Source organism: Vidua macroura, chromosome 6 (assembly GCF_024509145.1).
Source record: "Vidua macroura isolate BioBank_ID:100142 chromosome 6, ASM2450914v1, whole genome shotgun sequence".
Classification (NCBI taxonomy): Eukaryota; Metazoa; Chordata; class Aves; order Passeriformes; family Viduidae; genus Vidua; species Vidua macroura.
The window spans coordinates 55,698,365-55,712,722 of NC_071576.1; the positions used below are offsets into that span (position 1 = coordinate 55,698,365).

The following is a 14,358-nucleotide window of genomic DNA, read 5'->3' on the forward strand; positions in this document are numbered from 1 at the left end:
CACTGTGAATAACCTTTATTAAAAAGATAAAGAAATTATTATCGACACAGAGCAGCCTGTTGGGACAAATAGAGACAGAAATGTTTTAATTAAAAACAGATTGAAAAAAGGATCAATAATAATGACATTCAAATAAGCAGTATTCTAATTAAACACTACAAATGATCAGCTTAATTTATGAGACTGACACCACAAAGAACCCTCTTGATTCAGCCTTGTATTGATTTCAGGGGGACACAGGATCAGCACAGCTTTCAAGTTTCACTGGTAAAAAAAAAGGAGGAATCCATAATATTTTTATTACCTTCAGCAGGACAGCAATTTTAAAATGTCTTTATGTAGTACCATGAACTCCCTGCATTCATCTTAAGACAGTATTATCCCTTAAATAATTAAAAAATGTTTCTGCTTTAGCAAATAATTATGAATATCACCATTATAACCACCCCTGGGATTTGGGAACCCTTAATTGCTATAGGGACCAGTTAGTAGGGATTTCCAAACTACATTTTAAACACTTTTTAACAACTACTTTTTTAAACAGGACCCTTTTCAAAGACATCTGTCAGCCATTATTATGATACAACCAGAACAGTGTTATTGGTACCTGCACTTACACATAAAAATATAAATAAAAAGAAGAAACTGAGATGTTCTGAAAAAAAAACAAAGGCAAAAATAAAAACCCCAAACTCCTTCTGCTTTGTTTGTTGGGCTTGATCTTTTGGAGATACCAGAAGAGGGGTGTTGGTGCCTGCAAATTGCAACACAAGTGAGCTGCTTTGAAATCTCCCACATCTTCCTCCTGTGGGTGATTTATCCACTGAAAGTTCTGGGTGTGAAGGCAGAGGAGAGGAACCATGTGGTCTTTGCTTTTATGGGCAAATTATCTCTTTATTTGCCACTACAGGTTCTTGCCATGAAAACCTGTCTGGTTTTGGGTCAGTGAGGTGGGTACAGTACTACATGGGTTCTGACAGTCCCATAATGGAATATATTTTACTCTAAGTGGCATTAGGAAATGTCATTGAATCATAATTGCTTTTCAAAATTAGCAAGATAAATCAGAGCTCCTTCTAAAACAGGCTTTGACTTCAATCTAAAAATCATGACCAAGAACTTTATTCATAATTCTCTCGTAAAACTAATTGTACTAAACCACCAAGAGGGAAACTTTTAGATAAAATGTAATATATATATAAAAGCAGGAGTACCCTAAATACCCTTGAAATCTGGACCTACTCCTCAGTGCTTTGTCTTCTCAGCCTGATTCAAAGATGGTCTGCATCAGAAATCCAATCTGACAGCACAGTCAGCACTCAGTTAAAACCCAAGACACGTATTTACGCCCACAGATACCACAAGACATACACACTGTGTTCACACTGGTGACTGCAGGTGTCAGGAGCCCCCAGCTGATCTGCCTGCCCGTGCAATCCAGGAACAGAACCTGTTACAACTCTTAACAGTCACAGCAAGGTGACCAGAGCAATGGGGACATGCCCCAGAGGCTACCTTGCTCTTTGTACATTTATTTGATCTGTTCAAAAAAAAATTAAAAGAAATTCCCCCTTGGCCTAATGTCTCCTGACTGCCTGTACTTTTCCTACATTTTTTTCACTGAGCCAAGAACACAAAGGAGACCTTAATACTGAAAGAGGCTTGTGAGAAAGATGGAGAGTTTTTATCAGGACTTGTAGGGACAGGATGAGGGACAACAGTTTTGAACTGACAGAGGGTGGGTGTAGATTGGATATTAGGAAGAAATTCTTTATTGTGAGGCACTGGAGCTTGTTTCCAGGGAAGCTGTGGATGTCCCATCCCTGGAACTGTTCAAGGCCAGGCTGGACAGGGTTTGGAGCAACCTGGTCTGGTGGAAGGTGTCCCTGCCCATGACAGGCGGTGGAGCAAGATGATCTTTAAGGTCCCTTCCAACCTAAACCATTCCAGGATTCTATGACTCGGAGAAGAATTTCCTTTCAAACCTCTTCCATAAGCAAGGAGCTGGCACTTCCAATAAAGTTAAACTGGTCAAGCTGATTCAAGAGCTACTTCTCCCCAAGTGTAAAAGGCCATCTCTAAATTCTGAGATTGAGAGCAGGAAAAAACAGAGGTTCATTGTTGGGAACAAGGTAAAAATGTATCTTGAAGGCACTTTCCCATTTCATTCTTACTGAAATTAACTTTGCCCAGCTCCTGAGTTCCCATGCCTGAGGACATGCACAGGGATGATGTGTCCTGGCTCTTGGCAGCAGTTGTGTGGTGAAGGGATTCCCTTGGAGAGTTGCCAGTTTCTATCCATGCAGATATGCTTCCAGCCAGTGCTCCCCAGAATCCTTCAGGGAACTGCAGGAGCAGAAGGGAAAAAAATCACTTAGGAGGAGACAGAACTCAACTTTGTGGAAGGCCAACAGTAGTTATAGAAATGAAAGGAAAAAAATTGGATTTTAAATTGCATGGACACCTCATAGCAAAGTCTGACTGCTGTCATTGAGCTGGGAGGATTTAAAAGCTTTGAAACTTTAGAAAAGTCTAAATAACCTCTTGGTTTGATCTCTTTGTGGACATTTATTTGAAATGGCTGCCTGGGTGTCTCTCACCTGCCACCACAGAGCAAAAATCATCTTGTTAATTGATACTTACTGCAAAATATCTACAAAGGCTGTCAGCAAAGTCTTGCTTTTGTATTCAATGCCGTGCTTGTCACAGAGGCTTTTCACCAGGGGAGCCACTTTCCAGTAGTTGTGCCGAGGCATTGTGGGGAACAGGCTGCACAATGGGATGAGGGAGAATTATTGCAAAGCTTGGCTTTCTCCCTGTTCAAAATATTCCCCTGCCTCAGATTATTCCCATTTTTTCCCCCAGGATGATACTCACTGGTGCTCGATTTGGAAGTTCAGGTGCCCAGTGAACCAGTCATTGAACACAGACTGCTTCACGTTGCAGGTTGCGTGGAGCTGGGAGGGAAAAAACCCAAAACCCTCAGATGATTTTGATTTTCTTTACCTGCAAGTCCAACAATGGAAGCCCAGCAATCACTGCCCACCCTAGTCTAGCATAAAAATCAAGGCAAAGTCAGGGATTACAGTCATCATTGCTCCGAGGAATTCCAACACAGTCTAGACTAGCCAGGCTGAGTTTTTTATCCTTGATAAAACAGGAAACTGCTGCAAGCCCACTGTGTGGGATTATACTGCTGGAGGCAGGATAGAGGTGAGCAAAGCTCTATTTACATATTCTTTTTTATCAGGCAATTTTGTCAGATTTATCTGTAGTAAACTTGCAGCCTGTAGGGTAAAAATAAAGGTATCCCACTTTGCTTCCCTTTAGTTGGCCTAAAGAGGAAATTGGCTGTTATACCATCAGTACTTTTCTATAATAGAGAGGGGAAAGGGTTGTGAAAAATATGTCAAGGCCTTTCAGTGAAAAAACAAGATTTTTTAAATCTAGATTTCCTGTTTTCCAACTATAATTTTAAATGGTTTGAATAACTCAGAAATGTTTATTGAATGAATGGAAGGGCAAACCTCATTAACAGTTAATCTAAGAGAGTAACAATGTTGTCTTTGTTCTATAGTTTAGACCAGCAGACCCAGCATTCCAGAGAAAAGGTGTTTCTCACCTGAGTAGACACCCAGTCTTTGTTCTTGTCATAATCAATGTCCATTGGGATGTGGTTCATCTGGGACACCCAAATAAACCAGCTACTCTCAAGGTACCTGGGCAGATAAACCCAGAAATTCTTGTCATATCTCTAATCCCATCCAAATTTAACACTAAAACACTTGGCTAAGTCTCTTCTTAAGTGAAAAAGCACTTCTGGAGTTCAAGAACTACTCAAGTTTTAGATGCAAATGTCCCTGAGCGGCCACCACCCCCCTTCCCCCCGAAGTTAAACTGTTTCTTGTGGACTATTTCATTCTGAGAAAACCGTAGTTTTAGTTTTCATTTCTTTCTTTTGAAGCTCAATATTGATTACAAATATTAATTATGGGGGCTCTGGGTCTGCTCTGAGTTACCTGGACAGCCAGTAGTACACCATGAAGTTGTTAAATCCCATTAAAGGAACATACATGAGGCAGACTCGGATGTTGAAAGTCACAACCAATATCAGGTCCTATAAAAAAAAAAACAAAAACAAACAAAAAAAAAAAAAAAAAAAAAAAAACAAAAAAAAAAAAAACAAAAAAAAAAAAAAAAACAAAAAAAAAACCCAAACAAATCAGGATGAAAATCAGTCTTTGTTGATGAAATGCCTCGACTCCATCCTCTCCCTTTTACTTGAACTGCAGCTTAAAAAATGTTCAAATATGCAAATTTCTGATTTATCAGGAGTATGCTTCATTGTGCATAAGGTGGGTGTGTCCCTCAAATATTCCTACTTAACCATCAATAACTGCAGACAACAGCCCTGCCATCACACTCTGGGTCTGGGAATTTCCTGGTAACTTTTATTTATCTGCTAAAAGGCTAAAATGCCTCTTTTAAACCATTTTCTCTTGCTGCAGCAAGCCTAGAATCAGCCTTTTCTATCCTTTTTCTCTCTTACCCCTCAACCACCTGCCCAGTAGGAGATGAAGGTGGATACAGTGACATTTTTGGAATTCAGAAAGGAAAGCAGTGCTTACCAACCACTTTTTTCTCTTGATTGCAAAGTAGATTGTTGACAGCTGGAAGAAGGGTACAAGGGCAAGTGGGGCCAGCACTGAAGGACAGAACAGAAAAAAAAAAATAAAATTGTGATTTCACTGCATCATAAAAATGATTCTTCTTTCCAGTGGAAGAAAAATTGCTGTCTTCCACTCATATTAACCTCCATGCACCCACATATTCTCTTCCTCTTTTCTTCTCATCACTTCTCCATTTCTTCCATCCCTGTATCTGTTTGATACACCCCTATCTACATCTCATAACCCAAACAGAGACTTAAGGGGCAATTCCTCCTCATAGGGACCTTCTTTAATGTGAAGGAAGCTTCCTGGAGCTCTCACTTCAATAGGAATATCTTTAAAAACACTTATTTTCTGGGGGAGGAGATGCACTCATGATTTTAGGGCATACTCACAGATGAAATACTTGTGCTGGTAATTGTAAGGCATGAACTTTTTCTTCTGCTTTCCAAGCTGAAAAATGAAAAGATAATGAAATATTCACAAAAAGCACAATTAAGTTTATTTCTTCACCTTGTAATTTTTCATCAATTGCACAAAAAGTTTCTTAACATCACCCCAAACTTTTGGAATATAATTCTTCAAAAGACAAAATAATAAGGAACTAAAGCAAACTACTTCCAGAGCTCTAGTCTGCACTGGATCAACACTGAAGCAACAAATAAACTGCATAAACAAAACCCCTGAATCCACTTTGCCTATCCATGGTGTGCCTAACTCTGATCCTGTTAAAAACCAGGAAGACATGAGAACTGATTTCCTACATTTTCACTCCATCAGACCTACTGGAGAACAGCCAACCTGCTCTGGATGCTCATGCTCCTACATGAGAAATCTTTCCCAAAATCCCCGACAAAATCCTTCCCAAATGGAGCCAGCGGTTTTCTATCAATAAGCATTTTGTATCTCCCATTGCAGGAATCTGTCTAGGACAGCAGAGCTGGAACTTTCCATGTGTCTTGGAGAGGTAAAAGAGAGAGAGGCATTATTTTAAGAGGCTGGTGTATCTCACAACAAGGCCATTTCATCACCCCACGAATAAAAGGAATTACAAGGAAAAGGCAAATGCGCCCTTGCCTATCCTGATGCTGTCAGAAACCATAATGGAAGCAGCGAGGATCTGTTTATAGTTTCTCTTTTTATGAAAGCCATAAAATTCAGGATTAGGAAATCATTTGCTGCATTTGCATTTGGCATGCAGCAGCTCCTCCGGCCCTGAAGGATTTGGGTGCCCAACAGCTCTGGCAGCCAGGAGGATCCAGAGGGAACATCTGACTCACTAACCCTCTCTTATGCAAGTTGGGCTGACTCACCCCTGGAGCTTCCTTCAAGGTGCTTGCCTTTACTTAAGCACTGATTTTAAGCCTTTGCTTCTCGGGAGTCGGTGCCTCAGCATTGCAATAACACGAGACTCTCAGATCTTGGAACACTTCAGGAATTATCATAAAATCCTAGAATAGTCTGGATTGGAAGGGGACCTTAAAAACCACTTTGTTTCAAGGCACAAACTTGGTTGTCATTATTATATATTAGATACATATCTAGCTTTCTGTCACCAAATCTGCTTTTGCAGACCTCCATGGAGAGGGTCTTTCCCAGGCTGAAGAGCAGAGGGTGCATGTTGAGGTCGGGGTCCTTGCGGAAGCAGTTGGGCTTGGCGTGGTGCTGGTTGTGCAGGTGGTTCCACCAGCTGGCAGGCAGCCCCTGCATGGGGAAAAGGGCGACACCAGGGATTCAAACTGGAGCAATATCAAGGATCCCATCTCTATTTTCTGCAATTCCCTCACAGGAGACCTTGCCTGGATTTAGGGACACTCCCATCCATTGCTTAGTCCCGATCAGCCCCAGAGAACATTCCCACCACTACCTTCAGCATGCTTATCACCACGATCTGCAGGAGATGATTCCACCTGGGCTTCCTGAAGACAGAGCAGTGCCCCAGATCATGCTGGAACCAGCCCATCTGGATCTGGGAGACAAAAAGATCACTGAGGAAAGAGAACTGATTTATTGCAATAACTTGCCTTGTGAGTCTCTGTAACTTCATAGTGTGAGTTTCATCCTCCTTCTGATGTGTCAAGAGAAACTCACAGGGCTGGGAACTTCCATCCAGGCCACTGTCCACTAGAGTTGCTCAATTCCAGATATTAATTTCATCTGGAATATAGGGAAAGCAGTGAAGCATCACTGCAATTAACTTCACTGTCACAGCATGGAATTTTGTTGCTACATCATGAATAATTAATTTCCAAGTAACCAGCCACAGCAAGTCTGTGGCTTCACTGCATTCCATATTTCCATGGAAATACAAGACTGCTCTTTGAGGGATATCTGCCTTAGCAGATATTAGGCAATTAAAACAGATTAATTAAATAAATTAGCTCATTTGCACCTGCTCCAGGGGGATCTGAGCAAACTTAAGCATTCAGTGCTAATAAGAAAACCTTAATTTTCCTCCCTCTGCCACACCCTTCAATTTCTCCCATCTAAGTGCTACAAATCCCTATTCCCTCCTTCCCTACACCCACGCTGAAATGGATCCTTTGCTTATATGGCTGAATTTACTAATCCAGCAGAAAACTATTCAGGGCTAGAGGAGACTCATAAAGGACCCAAAAAATACCAGAGCCATCTGAGAGAAGAAACAGAGAGCCAAAAATGCAAGTGAGAACGAAATATTCCTTCTTTTTCCTGCAGTAAGTGATTAAATCAGCTCGTCCCATCTTGTGAAAGAGCCAGTTCCACAAGAACCCCACCATCCCGAGGGAGCAGCCTGTCAGCAAAATGAGATCAGCTGCAGGCAACAAAAATTGTGACGTAGAACGTGCTTGTCATCTTCAGCCAGATAATGGGATCTAAGGAGAGGCAATGCCTGGGATGGGAGCATTCCATTAACCCTCCCCACCTGGAAGAGCCAAGGGTGTCTGCAGCATTGAGCAGCCGTCAGCAGTTTACCTGGGCAGTGGTGAAGAACACCATGCCAGTCAGGAAAGGCAACAGGGATATGCCAAAGTACCAGACCACGAGCCAGGATGCAGCATCCAGCACCAGGAGGTGAAGGAAAATCAGGAAGAAGAAGAAGTAATTGGGCCTCAGAAGTCCCATCTTCTCGATGGTGCAGCGCAGCTCACGAAAATCCTCCAAGAGGGATTTCTTAGGGTAAAGAAAAGGGATTTCTGTGGGTAACATGAATATTAATGCACTATTTACTTTGAAAATGTCATAGAGCAAAGCCAGCCAGGAGCCCCAAAACAGCCACAGAAGTTGGAGGAGATGTTCTGTGAGTAGGGGCTCTGTGCCAAAACAAGCATGAAGTCAACAGCTTTTGCTTTGATTCTGAGACATCCCAGCGAGGAGAACAGAGCAGGATTTGGGGCTCTGGAGCTCATTCCTTGCTCCCAGGGGTGGATTTAGTGATGCTGGGACAGTCACATTTCCATGCCTGCCCATCACCACCCAGAGCATCAGGCGTGCTCCCTCAGAGGCAATTCCTGCTACCTCTCCTGTTCTCCTTCCATGCTGAACCCCAAGCCATTCCCACCACTGGAATCTAGGGCACTCACCTTTTTATTAGACTCAAAGCTGGGTTGATCAGGTGCCAGCTCCCCAATCAGCAGAGATTTCAGGTACTTTTTCACCAGAGACTTGTCGTTGTGGAATGCCACAAAGGCATCCTGAGGAACACAAAGGGAGGGAGTGAGAGAGAGCACGTGACCGAACACCAGAGCTGAGCCTCTCATTCCTCAGGTCTGGATTATAACACAAAATCCTGCTCCCCTTGTCCATTTTTGTCTCTCCTGTCACTCTTTCCCATTTACTGGAGCTTGGCCCAAGGAAGCTGGAGGAGTTTCAAGCACCCAGATTTCATAAATGCTTCTGGGTGAGGCTGGTAATAAACATGAAAGGGTTTGATGAAAAACCCTTTGCAGAGGGAAACCTGTTCCTTCATCTGCTTGCTTCAGCACAGTCTGTCCCTAGAAGGCTCCAGCCAGCAGCCCTGCCCTATGGATGGGACCCAAGAGCAGGGAATGAGGTGTGTCTCTGCCATGCTTGGGATGAGACTTTGAAATCCTGTCTGTGCAACACTAAGGCCATACAAAACAGATGCTGAAGCCTCATATTCAGCAGCACAAACTGGGTGTCTCTTACAGTTCCCTCCCAATTTCCAGAACAAGTTGATGTTTTGGGGACGTGGGAACACAAATGACAGAAAAGTGCCTGTCCAAGAACCATTTCAAATCACAGTTTCAAATCAAATATAAACAATGGAAAAAGGATGAGATTCCAGATAAATCAAAACTCTTCTTTAGTTCGTGTCCTCAGTGGATTTTCCAGAAGAAAGGTAAAGAGGTTGGCCATACCCTTTTTTCTTCCAGAAAGAGCAGATAGAACAAAATCCTCATTTTGAACAGTCTGGTTTTGCTGATTTTGGCTCTGAAAATCAGCAGGGATGAGCACAACCCAAATATTCTGCACGAGTTTGGTCAGGATCAAAACCCTGGAAGAGGACAGAGGACTTCCTTGGAGCCTCTTGGCTGGAGACAGTCTCTCTCTGAGTACTGTAGTCTAGAAAAAGCCAGAACAGGGTGACTTTTTGGAAATTTGAGCTTTTCTACAGACATCTAGTCACCCTTTGTCACAGTGACAAATGAACAGCTCTGCCCAGACCAAGAGGACTGGGGAAACCTTTCCATCACAATTTTGTGCCCGTCATCCTCCAGGTGAGGATTTTATATTTTATTTATACATTTTTATATCCCTCCATCTTGCCAGGAATTCTGATTTAATCCATAAGTATCTGTACAGCAGTTTGGAAACAGGAACCAGAATCCTTTCAAGCAGAAACTCCTATCCATGAGATCAGTATCACAGATTCTTATCACTGAAAGCCTCTCAGTCCTGTCTGTTCCTCCTCCCTGGTCTTAGGCCCTGATTAGCATCTTACTAACTTTAAGATTAACATTAGAGATTAACTTTAAGAACTATCACCTACAAGGCACATAACTCACAATATTTGACATCAATTAAATGCTCTGTAATGGTCTTGCCTTGTATTTTCAAAACAATTCCCATAGAGGAAGAAAATTCTCACTATGTATAGACTATTAGGAGTTCTAGAGCAGTCAAGAGTTGTTGGGAAAAAAAATCCTGGATCCTGGTTTTAGGTAAAGTCCTGCACCAGTAATTTATTGAGACACCTTCCAGTCCTGCTTTTCTATGTGGATTTCTTAGAATGTATGCACAAGCAGCACTTTAAAAGCAAAAAAAAATGATTAGGATTAGCAAAGGCAAGACACAAAGTGTTGTTAGGATGCAACACAAATCCCCACTGAACCCACGATTTTGGCTACTGGTTGTGGTCCTGTCTTCAAAGGGATATAGTACACCTAGAGGTTTGAAAATAACTTTAAGATCAAGTAAAATCAGATTGCAATTATTGCTACAATAAAAGAAGTAAGATCAAAGGTCATTTTTTAAACACATTCACTGCGCGGTTAAAGCCCCTGGGAGTCTATAAATACAATGATGTAAATTGCAGTCCTTGCAGGAGCTGGGAGGACATAGCTTGGGGACAAATCATTCCATGCATTCTGCATTCTTTGACTCCTTTTGTAAAAGTCCAGTGGCAGAAAGTGCAGGAGATAGCACTAGGATCTCTGGGCTGGCCTATGCTCTGAAGGTCAGTGAACCTGGGAGAAACCAAACAAGACTCAAACCTCTCCTTTTGCTTCCTCTGAGATCACCAGGTATTTTCCTGCCCCAGGGTGCAAGGGATGAAATGTGAAAAGTAACTGATCTGGTCCATTTTGGGCTGGGAATTAGAAATGCCATCCCATTCTGCACGCTGAAACCTGAGGAATCAAGACAGGCTAAGCAACTTTCTTCAAGTCAGAAAGTCTTGTCGTGACAAGAATTAAATCTCCCACATCACAAGTTTATGTTCATGTTTCCAATTCTCAGATTTCTGCCTATTCAGAAATTCAGTGTCTCCTTTCAGCATAATCTGGGAGATCTGCTTAGAAGTATTTGTTCCTGCCAAAAAGCACTAAATGATTTTAGATAAATCCTCTAGATCAAAGATTTTTGCAGGAATCCCTGGAAGATCTGTGATCAAATATATTTGTAGGACTTTTCCTTATGTCCTGCAGCCCAAGGTCATCATGCTGCTTTCTCAGTCCGCTCTCTGACCAAGCACAGTGATGACCACCACCAGACAGGATTCCCCACCACGTCCTCCTTCCCTGCCACTGGAACCACCTTCCTCCGCCGCTTTCCCAGCTCTTACCGTGGCATCCTGCCCGGCATAGTGGCTGATAACCCGGCTGCCCCCGGGATGGCTCTTGGAAAACTGGCTGACATCATAAACCTTCCTGTCAACCACCAGCCACTGCTCCCGGCCTTGCCCGCGGCCGTTGTGGATCCTGATCTCTTCCCAAGTGAAAAGCTGTGGAAGGGCCAGAACAGGTCCTGTCCCCTTCTCGCTGGGGCCAGTCTGTGGAGCCATCCGTGCTGGGACTCTCCAGTGGCAGCTCCCTGTCCAGGCTGAGGGTGGCCCATGCTGGCCTGCCCGTTATACAGCCCCACTCCAAGCCACTCCCTGCGCTTCCAAGGGCTGGTTGGCTCTCCTCGTCCAAACACACCCATCCCACGTTCCCTCCTCTTCCAGACGCTTGGACACACCCGTGAGGAAAAGCCCTGCTCCTTCTTGTCCTTTCTGAGCTGCCTTTGCAAGGTCTGACTGCTTCACTGAACACAAGCAGGAATAAAGACAGAAATTTGGGAAGACCGCCTGTTACCTCTAAATGGCCTCATCACCACCCAAATCCTTCAGGTTGTTCTTGGCCTTTGAAATTTTTTTGACTCTTGCATTCTGAATTAATGTGCCTTTCTCAAATAAATAATTGATTAAAATACCACCAGATCAGAGTAAAGAAAGAACACATTAAGAAAACATTCTTTATTTCCAGTTAATTTGGCTTCTATATTGATAATACTTTGCATACACTTGGTTTCAGAATTTCCTGTATGTTCCTGAGGCCATGCAACCACCTAATTGTTCAAGTAATTAATTCATGAGTCTAGAACATTAAAATATTTTGTAGTAATAGCAGTAGTAAAATTAGTGATAAAAATAACAACAACAATAATAATAACAACGATAATAATAGCAGTAACTGTTAACACCAACTTTGGCTATAAATTCAGAAACCTATGCTTAAAGGCAATGTTGACATAATTAACTTTACTTAAACACTACTCCTGCAGAAACCAAGTCTATGCATCTCTGATATAGTGAAGGTCTCCTGTGCAATAAAGAGGTAAAGAGTTCTCAGCTATAATAAAATGCAGTGACAAGGCAATGCCAAGTTTTCTATGAACTCGCATCATTTTTGAAGAAAAATTAAGCAATGTAAATTAAATATTGCCCTACTTGAGATCTAGCAGTGTCTTAATCCTGGTTGGGATTTTTTAAATACAAAATTCTAAGCCTTGGGTGCTTTTGAGGAAGATACAAGCAGCAGGCAGATGTGGTACAGTCTGGGGTGGTAGAGATGGGGTATTTCCATCATACCCCTTTGTAATGCAATACTGAGTTAAATCCTGACTTTCCCCCCTTGCTTCAAATGTTCTATTTATGTTTCTGAATTTCTTAGGTCTATAACTCCAGATGTGGCCTGCAGCGATGACCAGTTGCTGCCTGAAGCTGGGCAGCTGCAGGTCTCAACTGTCTCTTGTGACAATGAGCTACCCAGACAATTCATACTCTGGGATTCCAAGAAAACTGTGGAGCTCCCAGTGTGAACTCCCAGTTCTGAGAAAACACTCAGGTGAAGCTGCAGACTTCAGGACAGAAAGATAAAGAAAGATAAAGGTAGATAAAAAAGCCAAACTACTTTCTTGACCAAGGCACCTCAGCAGAGTGAGGCATTTTCCCTGTCTCCCAAGCACAGAATGGGCAGTTTTTTGGCTGACGTGGAACTCTAAATGATGCAATTCTAATTCTTCAAATCATGTAGCATCATGCAAATTATTCAGTCAAGCCCCAAACTGCCATTTAAAAGTACCTGACATGTGGCAATTGGTGAACCACCCAAAGTAAAAGAGAAATGTGACTGCTGCTATTCATTAAAAGACAGTGATAAAAGAATGGGAGGAATAATTTCTACTCTGCTGTCACATTGTATTTTGTAACTCTTTATCTTGCTCTAAATAAAAGCTGAGAGTGTCCACGCTAATGATGTGTTCATGATCTATGTACATGTACAGAGTCTTACCTAAATCAATATTCAGTACTTGAGGTGGTGGCAATAAAATATGCAACAGTTTGCGCAATTTCCTGCAGATGTGGGGTTTTGTGCACATGTGAAAATATCAAGTTACTCCATAGCTGGCTGAAAGTACAAAAAACCCTTCCCATGGCCCTATATTCAGACTTGTACATGTAGCAGCTACTTGAAAAGGAGGAGATAAAAATGTGGGGTTTGGTTTTGGTCTACGAGGAGACGCAGGATAAAGAGCCAGGAATGTACTGGAGTGAACAAATATGGGATGTCTCTGTCTATACCCACAGTCAGTAGCTGTGACTTTCACTGTTAACACTGTGGGTGCCAGCATCCAGCAAACTGGTGGAATTAAGTTTGGGAACTCTAAGATGATTGTCCTCTGTATTAACAGTGTGTATCAATATTTATTGTCCGACTTTATTTAGCATCAGATCCCATCCAGAGGGGCCTGTAACGCCCACTGATATTCTGTTCAATTAAAATCCCTTCCCAATGTGAAAGCAGAAGCTGCCTCTGTCTATATTATCCAGGTTACCAAACTGATTTCAAAAGCTCAGATAGCGAAAGGCACGGTCCTGCTCACCCAGAGAAACTATTGAGAAACCTGTTAGAGTGAATTTACACCACACTCGGTGTTCTGCAACCACTGCCCACACACCTGCCAAAAAGCGTGTCCTGCGTTCCCGGGAGCTGGTACACAGGCACAGGGCTGCTCCACAGCCCTGCTCCCATGACTCAGAGTCTCCTTGCACAGGCTCTTGACACAGTTTCCCAGATTTCCAGAAGGACACTACATGACTGCTCATCTAGCAGTTGCTGCCTCGGCCCTTTTCTCGTCTGTCATGTAAATGTTTGCAGCTTACACTTAATACACTGGAGATAAATGGTCCAGAAATAAATCTGGTACTGAGATACCCCAGAACGTTTGGAAGTGGTTGATGATCTTAGAGGTTTTTCCAGTATTAATGATCCTGTGATCTTGTTTCTAAGAAAATCTTCTTTTCTGGAGAGGATCTTTAGGTTCTGAGTAATATTGTCTTACTTTTTTATAGGGTTTTCATGGAGCCTGGCAAGTGGGAACACCTCCCAAGTGGGGCTCCTGGGCAAAACTGGGTGGAGAATCTCTACTTTATGAAGTGTAGAGCCTCACCAGAGTTGTTAGATAGAACACAGACAGTTGTGGGTTGAACAGGTCTCCAGAATTAGGTGTTAACAGTGGAGAAAGCTGGAAAGTACATGTGCATTTCCCTCTGGAAGCAGAGCTGAGTCTCTCTGCCCTGTCCTGGCTGCTCTGGAGCCATGGAACAGCATCTTTGATCAAAGCAGAGATGATCTGAAAAGTCTCTGCATCAGGAGGCAGGTACCACCTAATTTATATAACATAACTTTACTTTGAAGAATTT

General features: G+C 42.6%; 1 protein-coding gene across 4 annotated transcripts in view; it reads right to left on the minus strand.

Moving 5' to 3' along the window:
• The window catches only part of LOC128808319 (acyl-CoA (8-3)-desaturase-like), a 20,661-nt gene continuing 6,303 nt past the window's right edge, over window positions 1-14,358 (minus strand). For 2 of the 4 annotated variants that reach the window (XM_053979269.1, XM_053979270.1), the window contains exons 2-12: window positions 8,234-8,344; window positions 7,626-7,823; window positions 6,538-6,639; window positions 6,246-6,374; window positions 5,066-5,123; window positions 4,629-4,705; window positions 4,020-4,117; window positions 3,623-3,719; window positions 2,878-2,957; window positions 2,644-2,769; window positions 1-2,346 (exon numbers count right to left, since the gene is read on the minus strand). In XM_053979269.1, coding sequence (XP_053835244.1) covers window positions 2,295-2,346; window positions 2,644-2,769; window positions 2,878-2,957; window positions 3,623-3,719; window positions 4,020-4,117; window positions 4,629-4,705; window positions 5,066-5,123; window positions 6,246-6,374; window positions 6,538-6,639; window positions 7,626-7,823; window positions 8,234-8,344 — 1,128 coding nt within the window. In that variant the 3' untranslated portion in view covers window positions 1-2,294. Of the gene's footprint in view, window positions 2,347-2,643; window positions 2,770-2,877; window positions 2,958-3,622; window positions 3,720-4,019; window positions 4,118-4,628; window positions 4,706-5,065; window positions 5,124-6,245; window positions 6,375-6,537; window positions 6,640-7,625; window positions 7,824-8,233; window positions 8,345-9,031; window positions 9,216-10,956; window positions 11,176-14,358 lie in introns of those variants that run through there. The other 2 variants (XM_053979267.1, XM_053979268.1) reach the window with 2 other exon arrangements.